Source organism: Oryctolagus cuniculus, chromosome 12 (assembly GCF_964237555.1).
Source record: "Oryctolagus cuniculus chromosome 12, mOryCun1.1, whole genome shotgun sequence".
In the NCBI taxonomy this organism is placed as follows: domain Eukaryota; kingdom Metazoa; phylum Chordata; class Mammalia; order Lagomorpha; family Leporidae; genus Oryctolagus; species Oryctolagus cuniculus.
The window spans coordinates 73,323,271-73,335,410 of NC_091443.1; the positions used below are offsets into that span (position 1 = coordinate 73,323,271).

General features: G+C 40.1%; 1 protein-coding gene across 7 annotated transcripts in view; it reads right to left on the bottom strand.

Moving 5' to 3' along the window:
* Nucleotides 1–5,506: 5,506 nt before the first annotated feature.
* The window catches only part of TRPM7 (transient receptor potential cation channel subfamily M member 7), a 113,921-nt gene continuing 107,287 nt past the window's right edge, over nucleotides 5,507–12,140 (bottom strand). For all 7 annotated transcript variants that reach the window (XM_070054172.1, XM_070054170.1, XM_017348018.3 and 4 more), the window contains 2 exons: nucleotides 12,032–12,138; nucleotides 5,507–7,001 (listed from right to left, as the gene is read on the bottom strand). In XM_070054172.1, the coding sequence (XP_069910273.1) occupies nucleotides 6,871–7,001; nucleotides 12,032–12,138 (238 nt within the window). In that variant the 3' untranslated portion in view covers nucleotides 5,507–6,870. The remainder of the gene's footprint in view (nucleotides 7,002–12,031; nucleotides 12,139–12,140) is intronic.

Genomic DNA, 12,140 nt, shown 5'->3' on the forward strand with positions numbered 1-12,140 from the left:
GGTTAACCTTTAATGTTAAATGTTGAGATGAATATGCAGATTTATGCACTTTGATGCAATTATGCACAGCTGCAAATTTCTTAACCATATGCTGGTATCTACTTATGAAAGAAGTTACAAAATGATAAACTCCTTTGTAGAGAAAAATCACCCTCAGAATGTTTTGTTCTCCATTATGTTCTTTTATCTTCACGGGAGCTTCCAAGGGAAGAAGATAGAGCAAGAAGGGACCAGATTATTTGAGTACTTCTACGTTCTGAAGGCTTAGGTCATTACAGCACACACCGCCACACTATGAGGCACTCTCGGAGAGGCTTGATCAACTTAGCCAAGGTCACTCATGGAGCAACAGGAGACCAAGTCTACCCAGCTCAATTTTCTATTGCAATGTATACTCTACACAAATAAAACAATAGTCATTGAAAGGCTCACAGGAGGTATCAGTACTCCATTCTTTTTTACTGCTAAACATTATTCCATTGAATGAACATATATATATATATATGTGTGTGTGTGGAGAAATATGTCAGACTTAGTTCATTGTTAATTTTTTAATTTTGGGAGGCAGAGCAAGAGAGAGAGAGAGAGAGAGAGAGAGAGAGAGAGAGAGAGAGAGAGACTGACTTTCCATCTACTGGTTGACTCCCCAAATGCATACCATGGCCCCTGACTAGGGCTCAAAACAGGAGCCAAGAATCCAATCCAAGCATACCATGTGGGTGACAGGGACCCAAGTACTTGAACCATCAACTGCATATCCACAGGAAGCACAGGGCTGGGACCTAAATTCAAGCAGTGTTATATGAGACTCAAGCATCTCAACTTGCATCAGAATGGCCACTCCTGGGTTACCTTTTTAGGAGTTCTTTATTCAAGTCTCTCATTAAATACATTATTTGCAACAGTTTTCTTCCAATAGGTAGGTTGTCTTTTTTTTTTTTAATTAATTTATTTATTTGAAAGACAGAGTTACAGAGAGGCAGAGGCAGAGAAACAGAGGTCTTCCATCTGCTGGTTCGTTCCCCAATTGGCCGCAACGGCCGGAGCTGTGCTGATCTGAAGCCAGGATCCAGGAGCTTCTTCTTGGTGTCCCATGCAGGTGCCAGGGCCCAGGGACTTGGGCCATCCTCTACTGCTTCCCCAGGCCATAGCAGAGAGCTGGATTGGAAGTGGAGCAGCCGGGACTTGAACCGGTGCCCATATGGGATGCCAGCACTGTAGGCAGTGGCTTTACCCGTTACGCCACAGCGCCAGCCCCAGTTTATTTTTTCTACAGTATGGTTGTGCTGTTGGTGTTCTATTTAAAAAACCATCACATAATCCAAGGTCACAAGGATTTATTTTTGCATTTTTCCCCTTGAAGATTTTGTTTATCTGAAAGGCAGAATTACAGAGAGGACAGAGATCTTCCATCTGCTGGTTCACTACCCAGATGGCTGGGGCTAGGTAGTTTACTAATAGTCAAGTGTAATGAAGAACATAGAACTTGAAACCCTATGAACAAACTCTTTCTATTGTGTTAGATCTCTCACGTATCATTTGGAAAACGCTACGTAAATTGTACATTTGTAAACTACTGGCTTAGTTATGCAGATCAAACACTGATGTTTGATTATACAGTTGAAAATCATCTTTTAAAAATATTTAATTTGAAAGGCAGAGAGAGAGAGAGAGAAACAAAGAGAGAATCTTCCATCTGCTGATTCACCCCCTAAATGTCTCCAACGGCTGGAACTGGGCCAGACCAAAGCCAGGAGCCCAGATTTTCTCCTGTCTCCACAGGAGTGCAAGGGCCCAACCATTTGGTTCATCTTCCGCTGCCTTCTCAGGTGCGTTAGCAGGGAGCTGAATGGGAAGTAGAACAGCCGGGATGTGAACATGTACATGTATGGGATGCCAGGCATTGCAGGCACCAGTTTATTTATTTTTAGTTTTTATTTTTTTGACAGGCATAGTGGACAGTGAGAGAGAGAGACAGAAAGGTCTTCCTTTGCTGTTGGTTCACCCTCCAATGGCCGCCGCAGCTGGCGCAACGCATTGATCTGAAGCCAGGAGCCAGGTGCTTCTCCTGGACAGGCACCAGTTTAACCTGCTATGCCACAAGGCCAATCCCAATAGTCATTCTATGAATTGGAGAAAATGATCGATGAAATGATCATCTGGTTCTACTCACTTAACTCACAACTGCCTAAGTGCTTTTTCTTTGAGATAGCCATATTGTATAGTGCAAAGTTTTCCATGCAGTTCCCATTTTTTCCTACAATGTATTATAAACATATATTGAAAGGTCAACATTAATTACTTCATCAAGGAATTTTTAAAGAAAATGACCTTTCAAAGACTGTAAGAGTGAAGAAATGTAATAACCACTAGTGCAATTTAATGCTACTGCCTTGATGCAATGCTAGATATCAGCAGTTTCACCTACCAATACTTTTGTTCCATTGGTAAAACTCTCAACGCAATGGGAAAGGGAGAATTATTCTGACCTGTGGATCTTGTGAAAGTGTCCTGGGGACTTCTGATAACCACCGACCTAGATCTACGAGACTATTATATCAAGGCAGTGACCATCACATAGACAAACACTGCCACCAATGAAGAACTTTTCTTGCTAGAGTTAACCCTATATCTAATCTTCTGTCTTCTGGTTCATTCTCCCAGTGTTCGCAAAAGCCATGGCTGGGCAAGGGTGAAACTGGAAGCCAAAACACAATTCAGGTCTCCCACCTGTACAGCAGAGACCCAAAAACAACTGAAACAATACCTGCTGCTTTCCAGGGTGTACATTAGCAGGAAACTGGAATCAGAAGTGGAGCAGGGATTTGAACCCTGGCACTTTAAAAGGTACGCTACGGGCCGGCGCTGTGGCTCACTAGCCTAATCCTCCGCCTGCAGCGCCGGCACCCCGGGTTCTAGTCCCGGTTGGGGCGCCAGATTCTGTCCTGGTTGCTCCTCTTCCTGTCCAGCTCTCTGCTGTGGCCTGGGAAGGCAGTGGAGGATGTCCCAGGTGCTTGGGCCCTGCACCCACATGGGAGACCAGGAGGAAGCACCTGGCTCCTGGCTTTGGAACAGCATGCTGGCGTGCCGGCTGTAGCAGCCACTTGGGGGGTGAACCAACAGAAAAGGAAGATCTTTCTCTCTAACTCTGCCTGTTAATAAAAAAAAAAAAAAAAGGTATGCTACTACTGCACCAAACACCTTGATCAAGCCTTTGGACCTAACAACTAGTTTAGTGAAGTCCCAAATTTGGTACACTTTTAAAGTCAGATAAGTTAGTTCCTGATAAAATCAGAAGGTAAAAAAGATGGGCAGGGAAACTTGTACATTAAAACTTTAAGAACAGAATTCGTAGAAACCAAGCCCATGCACAAGTAGAAAGTGCTCGTGGAGCCGGCAGGAGTCCCCCGCCGCGCAGCCCTCCCCGCGGCGCCTTAAATAGATTCTTCACTATAAAAAAAAAAAAAAAAAAAAACAAAAAAACTTTAAGAACAAATCAAGGGGCCGGCATTGTGGCACAGTAGGCTGAGCCATTGCTTGTGACACCAGCATCCTATACTGGAGCACAGCATAGTCCTGTTTCCTATCCAGCTCCCTGCTAATGCTTCTGGGAAAGCAGTAGATGATGGCTGAAGTACTTGGGTCCCACCCTTACAGGAGATCTGGATAGAGTTCCAGGCTCCTGGTTTTGGCTTGGCCCAGCCCCAGCTGTTGCAGCCATTTTGGTAGTGACCCAGCAGACAGAACTCTCTGTAACTCTTTCAAGTAAATAAATCTTCAAGAGGGAAAAAAAAAAAAAAAAAAAAAACAAAAAACAAACAAACAAAAAAAAAAAAAACAAAAAAAAAAAAAAAACAAAACAAAAAAAAACCCCACGAGCAACTACAATGTATAAACCTGAGACCTAACTCGAATTTTAAAAAAGCATTTTTTAAAAGATTTTATTTATTTTAAAGAGTTAGAAAAAGAGGGAGAGGCAAAGGGAAAAAATCTTCCATCTACTGGTTCATCCCCCAAATGGCCACAACCACTTGGGCAATCTTCCACTGCCTTCCCAGACACGTTAGTAGGGAGCCAGATTAGAAGTGGATCAGCTGGGACTAGAACTGATGCTTATACAGGATGCTGGTATCTCAGGCAGTGGCTTTACCCATTACACCACCACACCAGTCCCTACCCAGTGAAATAAAGATCCTTTCTCTCTTCCACGGGTACAAGCTAGTGGGGTTGACAGATAATCCAGTAACAACTATGAAAGCAATGTAGTCTGACATGAGAGTTTGAAAGGGTATTAATTTCTTTACTTTCCTTTACATTTAAATTTTTTTAATACATCAATACAATCAACATGCACTGCTTCTAAAATAAAAACGGCATACATACATTGATTGAAGACATACGAATAAAACATTTGCAGAATTCAACATTTTTTTTTTTTAAATTTACTTATTTATTTGAAAGTTAAGAGTTAGAAAAAGATCTTCCATCCACTGGTGCACTCCCCAGATGGTAGCAATGGCCAGCACTAGGGCCAAACGGAAGCCAGGAGCTTCTTCTGGGTCTCCCATGTGGGTGCAGGGGCCCAAGCACCCGGGTCATCTTCTGCTGCTTTCCCAGGCACATCCAGAGGTAGCTTGATGGGAACTGAAGCAGCCAAGACAAGAAATGGCACTCATATGGGATGCTGGTGCCATAGGCAAAGGCTTTACCTGCTGTACCACAGTGCCAGCCCCAAGAATTCAACATTTTAAGAATTAATTTGGTGAAAGACATGTTTTATCCTCCTCAGTGGGATGAAACTGAGAAGAAAAACATTAGAAGAGATTAAGCAAATGACACTTTCAGGAACTGGAGTAAATAAAAATGAACTTCAATAATCTAAGGAGAGACAACTCTTCTTTCTTTGGGATGAGAAATGTGGTTTACCAGTAAACTGTTTCTTTCCAGAATTAACCAAGAACATTAATAGATTTGTTCAGAAAAGTGGCCAGGATATGGTACAGAAAACATCAGTGGTCGCTATGCTTGTGATTCATCATAGCACAGGGTTTAAGAGTACAGATGAAAACCAATTTGTGGGCATTCGAATTCTAGCCATGCTGCATGCTACTTATTAAGAGTCTGAGCAAAGTTGCTTTACCTCTCTAGCACCTTGATTTTCCAATCTGAAAAACAGGGTAATATTAACACCTATGTCATATAAGGGTTAAATAAGTTAATATACGTAAAGTCCTTGGAATAAAGCCTGCTACTTATCAAGATTAAATAAGAGCTAGCTACAATTATCATTTTGTGAAAATAATCAACATAAAATTAAACAAAACCCTTATCTCCCTTTTCTGGCATAATAAGAAACATTTAAAAAAACAGACACAGGACACCAATATCAAATTAAACACTATACAGGACAGAGGAGCAAGAAGCAAGGGTGTACAAATGGTCCATTAAAAACACATGCTCTGAAAATGTCAGATAATTTTTCAGAATGATTCAACTCACTAAACAATTGTAAACAAGAATAAATTTATTTAATTTCTTTTAAAGATTTAATGATATACAAAATGTATATAGTATAATATCTTTAAGTAATACACTTTTTCTTTCTCCCCCCCATCAATATTAAACACTATTTAAACAGCTTATCTCTTTTTGCCTTGACTGTATCTATGAGATACACTACTTAATACAAGTAAGCTTTTTACTGCTGTCTTCCAAATAAAAATGAAAATTAGTACCTAGGAAACAAACAAAAAGGAAAAAAAATATCAAAGCATAAAACTTTAGTCAGATGAAAAGCTTTTCTTCTTGTTGAATATTCAACAGTATCTGGGGCAGTTAAATTCATTTTATTGGCATAAAGTTGCATTGCAATCTCCCGACATTACATAATAATCCAACTCAATTCATTTCTTAAATAAGTATCACAAAAAAATTCATGTTCAGATGTTCCAACACAATTTTAAATATAAGCAAAAGTTCATGTCTACAGTCTGATTTGATTGGTTAATAAAAATCTTTGGAGAAGTGTCTAACTTTCAGGTTGTCACTACCAACACAGATAGGGAAAAAGTACTTTAGCTTTCCTCACAAGACAATTTCCCTTGAACAGTGAGTTGAGTTCTTCCTTTTCTATATTTAGGTGACATACCAGTTTACCATGGCTTTCTTCTACTTAACAGTAACTTGATAAAAAATGTTAAAAAAAAAACAAGCAAACAAATACTTTTGCACAATTTGGGCTCTAACAAAAATTGGTTCTATCTTTAAATATGGAGCCTAACCCTGATTCACAAATAAAGTCTCTCTTTAGAAAATGGTCTTCAGCTCTGGCTTCTTATATCCCTGGGAATTCAGAACTGTAATAAGCCATCTTCTTTCTTGTGGTCAACAAGTATAGAGTTGGGAACCAAGTGACATCATCATGGAACACACTAAACACACCGAGGAAGACTTTTGACTGCCATTTAACCAAAAGGCTGACTTCATTTCTCTAGTTCAATGGCAATAAACCAGCTGCCAATAAAATGTGCACAGACACCTAACTTTGGTTAATGGTATTGCACCACATAGGAGAGGGCACGATCACCCTCATAACAAAGTCAAATGAAATCCTCTGCTATAAAAAGCCCTTTAGAAAGTCATAAATACTAATTTTTCACTACTTTTTAAAATTCTTAATTGCCAGCTCAGTCCTATAGCGCGTTTTTGACTAGTTTAATCAGGTCAAAAAGAACATTGACTTTTTAACTGTGCTGGAGTCAGCAAATCCAATTTGCCACACCTTTATATATTACCAAATAATTTCCTCTTAATGGAAAAGTAACATAGTAACATTTTTGATGTGTCAACAAAATCAGTGATTCAGTAATATTATAACATCAGACGAACAGAATTAGTTGATTCTGATTCTTTGGTGGAATTTTCAGGCTGAAGATTGAAATCTGAAGGCTCATCTTGAGGAAATATAATTTTATCAGGTGTATAGTCATTCCTCTTCAGATCTATAGTCACCACCCCAGACAAAAAAAAAAAAAAAAAAAAAAAAAAAAAAGTCAGTACTGCTTGTATCGCTCAGAAAAGTAGAATTAAGAACATTTTTCAAATTGATTTTCCTCTAAATGTGTCAGAGATCTACCTTCTATCAAGTTATTAGGCATAATATTACACATATAAAATCACTCATTAAATAATTATTAGACAAACTATGAGCCAGGAACTTGGCTCATGTAAATGTGGGGATGCTGCAATGAGCAAGGAAGGAAGACAAGGACCCCGTCCTCATGGAGGTTATATTCTTGCGAGTGAAGAAAAACAAGGAAATAGCAAAGTGGGAGCACTATAAGTAGGAACATGTGTTTGAAGAAAATAACTTCTTGATGTGTGCTGCGCGCCAGACTGGAGGTGGTATAGGGTGATTCCTTCAGATAGGCTGGGCAGAGCAGAAAAGCTGAGGACATAGACATCTGAGTAAAGACCTAAATATTGAGAGGCGAGCTATCAGAGTTCTCAGAGGAGTATTCCAGGCACAGGGAAGGCTAGAAAGACTGAGAGAAGGAAATGGGCTTGGAGTGCCCCTATGGTTTATATACAGTGAATGAGAGGAAGACTTCTAGAAAATTAGGTCAAGCAAAGGTTAATGGCCAGAAGTGTCAAACTATAGCCTGTGGGCCAATCTGGCTTCCTGCCTGTTTCTGCAAATAGTTTTGGTGGAATATACCCAAGTTCATTTGTTTAGTCTATGGCTATTTTTGCATTATGATGGTAGAACTGGTAGAAGCTGAGACCACATAGCCTGCAAGCCTAAAGCATTTTACTACTCTGCCCCTTACAAAGAATTTGCTGACCCAATTTAGGGTGCGCAAGCTATTAATCATCACGATTAGTAGATTACAATGAAATAATGATTAGATTACAGTGAAAGGAATCTACTGGATTTTTTTTTTCCCAAGATTTTATTTATTTATTTGACAGGCAGAGCCACAGACAGTGAGAAAGATCTTCCCTCCGCTGGTTCACTCCCTAAACGGCCCCAACGGTCAGAGCCGTGCCGATCCGAAACCAGGAGCCAGGAGCCTCCTCCTGGTCTCCCATGAGGGTGCAGAGGCCCAGGGACCCGGGCCATCCTCCACCGCCATCCCAAGCCACAGCAGAGAGCTGGACAGGAAGAGGAGCAGCCAGGACCAGAACTGGTGCCCACACAGGACACCGCACCGCAGTCAAAGGACCAACTGACCATGCCACCGCGCAGGCCCCTACAGGATGGTTTTAAGCAGTCTTAAGGTAGAGTTAGAATCTGATTCGTATTTTTAAATGACTATTGTGTTAGACCTGTTAAGTCTATCATTAGGAGGAAACTGGCAGCAGTACAGGAAACAAGAAAGTGACAATGAAGAAGGAGAGACACAGATGAATTAGAGAGGACAGAATCTGATGGATTATATATGAAAGACGAGAGAAGAGGAAATGGATAGTTTAGGTTTTGGGCCTGAGCAACTGGGTAACCGTTAATGAGATTAAACTAGTCATTACAGGTAGTGGAAATCAAAAGTTCTAGAATGGACACGTTACTGTCAAGATGTTTTAGGGTAATGAACATAGAAACAGAAGCTCAGGAATTTTCTGATAAATTTGGTATTATCAGTTGTACAATGCTTAGCTTTGAGATATGATGAAATCATTTAGCCATATAGAAGATAGGCGAACAGTTGTAAAATTAGAGAACAAAATGCAGTAATTCCAAATTTAGAATTTAAACTAACCATAGTCATGCATATAGCCTGATAATTCTATCTCCAGGTAGAACAGAACTGACGCTCAGAACAAGAACTGTTAATTTTAATCTGAGAAATACTCTACCTTAAGTGATTCAAATACGTATTTATAACTTCATGAATTATTTTTGATAACATGAGCAGTACAGCCTTAAAGAACTGTGAGAAAATGTCAGCCCATTTTCAGTACAGCATGGAAAATTACTGTTAGATGACTTGCAGATGTGGCAAAACTCACTGGGCAAACAGGATGTTATAGAGTAGGCAATTCACAAGAGGAAATTAAATTACAGAGAAGGAATGAGGAAGGTAACTTTGTAACTTAGGTGACAGAAGACTGTATACTCCACAGTACTCAACCAATGAGGAACCAGGGGACCTGTAACTTAGGATATAAACCTCTTGCTGTAACTGATCCAGGTGTACCTGCTCATCAAACACCTGATCTTGCAAAACCCATCATAAGGTCTTTCTTGCTTTCACTGTACTTCCTGAGCCCAAGTCTCTCTTGAATGGACAGGTGAGGATATTTTCCAAAAGAATACAATTACTTTGCAATTGTATTGTATAAACATCAGTGGACAGACATGCAATTATAGCTCATCTTTTTAAAAAATATTTATTTATTTATCTGAAAGGTAGTTACAGTGGAGGAGAGGCAGAGGCAGAGAAAGTCATCTTCCATCTGCTGGTTCACTCCTCAAATGGCCACGACAGACAGGCTGGGTGAGACTGAAGCCAGGAGCCAGAAGCTTCATGGTCTCCTACATGGGTGCAGGGGTCCAAGTACATGGGCCATCTTCCACCACCTTCCCAGGCACATCTGCAGAGAGCTGGTTCAGAAGTAGAGCAGCCAGGGATTTGAATAAGCGCCCATATGAGATGCACCACAGGTGGTATCTTAACTTGATAACACCATAGTGCCAGCCCCATAGTTCAAGTCTTGATTAGGTAGTGAACTAATGGGTGTAATCATGAACAAATAATCTCAACTCGATTTTTAGCTCTTGCTAAAATGAACTAAATACGTGCCACTCTATTTCTGCCACTGGTTAGAAGTAAAAATTCTGCAAAGAAAACATAAAATATGAGGCCGGTGATGTGATATAGTGGGTTAAGCCTCTGCCTACCAGCATCCCATATAGCATCTGGTTCAAGTCTGGTCTGCTCCACTTCCAGTCCAGCTCCCTGCTAATGTCCTGGAAAAGCCCAGGAGGATGGCCCAAGTGCTTGGGCCCCTGCACCCACGTGGGATAACTGAAAGAAGTTTCTGGCTTTGGATCAGCCCAGCTCTGGCCATTGTGGCCATCTGGGGAGTGAACCAGCAGATGGAAGATCCTTCAATCTCTGTCTCTCCTTTTCTACCTCTGTAACTCTGCCTTTGGAATAAAAATTAATAAATCTAAAAAAAAAAAAAGAAAGAAAGAAAAAGAAAACATAAAATAACCATCTGAAACTTCTGAAAGTAAATAGCAGGCAGACCCGGGAAAGAAGAACCTGAACAATTACCTATATATAGTGGTGAGCTTCCTAGTTTTTTCCCCCTCTATTACTTCTAGGCTTAGGTTTGAAGACAGCTTGATCCCGTAAATGTAGAGTAAATGTACACAGAAAAAGCTCTAAAACTTTCTATAGCTGAGGATCAGGTGGAGGAACTCTGTTGAGTACACAATGTTCAGGGAAATGCCGACTTTTGAATTTTTCTCTTGCTCCTCTGATCCTAAGACAAGCCTCATTCATGAAGAGTCACTCATAGCCGTCTGTAGGACAATCAACTACAATCCTGAGAAAAGTCCTCTATGATTAGAAGAAATGGGAATAGGTGCCTCAAAGAGGCACTTCCATTGCTTCTAAGTACCATAGGTGCATCCCGTTTAAAGACATGTATGACAGTACAAAGAGGCTAAAATCTTGGCTTTCTAGTTAAAGCACAAAAATATAAATAAAATAAAAAGAACCTTGACATCCACAGAGTTTGAAGGAAATCATAGGAAGAGGAAAATGAAGAAAGGGATACCCTAAATTTGTGGGTGAATCCCACTCAATCCCAGACTCACTCCTGAGTGGTACATGCATGAAAAGACAACATAGCAAAGGCTTTGATAACTAAACTACAGCCACAGCGCCAGCCCCAATAAATATATCTTAAAACAAACAAACAAAAGCAGGTCCAGGACTGTGGCACAGTGGGTTAAAGACCTGACCTGCAGCACCAGTATCCCATATGTGTGCTGGTTTGAATCCTGGCTGTTCCACTTCCAATCCAGCTCCCTGCTAATGTGCTTGGGAAAGCAGCAGAGGATGGCCCAAATCCTTGGGCCCCTGCATCCACGTGGAGACCCGGAAAAATCTCCTGGCTCCTGGCTTTGGCCTGGCCTAGCTCTGGCCACTGCAGACATTTGGGGAGTGAACCAGAGGATGGAAGATCTCTTTCTCTCTCTCTGACTTTCAAATAAATAAATACATCTTTAAACACACTAACAAACATATACACACACAATCTTGATGATACAGGCACTTTGTGGAACCATGAAATCTGGCTCCTGAGGCCAGGCTCCTAACTATGAAGTTACTGGTCTTAATGAGCGGGACTTTTAAAGAATACAGATCAAGGGTGAATCCCAGACAGCAGTAATTTAAAAAGACTTAAACAGGAGATTCAACTGTGCACAAAAGGCAAAGAACTAAACTTATGCTGTAATTTATAATTAAACAACAATGTGTAACTTAAAATACAAAGTTTACTATCATAACAGAATATAAGTATATTTGCAATTGCTGTTCCTGTTTTATGAAATATTCTTTCCTAACTTTTGCCAGGCTAACTTGAAAGCCTATTCACCCTTCAAATCTAGTACACCAGTTCCCGAGGATCATTCTCTGATCTCCAAGTCTGAGTTTGGTAACCTGTTTACAATTCTATAGCACTCTTATTTTTTTGTACTGGTCCTGCAACACTGTCAGCAGTGAACACCTGACTTAACTGCATGAAGGAAGGAACTATATCTGTCTATTCATATTATACCATCAGTATCTAGCACAATTCCTGTACACATGTGATGTATTAAATGAAAAAATGTTTTTATGAATAATGAAATCACAGATCCATTTATAACAAACAATGTGTATTTATGAAGGACTTGCTAAAGCTGGCATAATTAGAGGCCATTAAATCAAACCTTTGTACCTCTAACCTTATGAGGTATTATACTAGCCAACTTAACTAAAAATTCATGTATTATACTGATTAAAATCTTTACCTGGAAGTTTAAGCTTTCTACAGCAAGAATTACAGTGATGTTTTGCTCTGAAGTTTTTTATTGCATCTTCTCCTAGATTTGCTGGGCCAAAAACCATATCACAGGATCT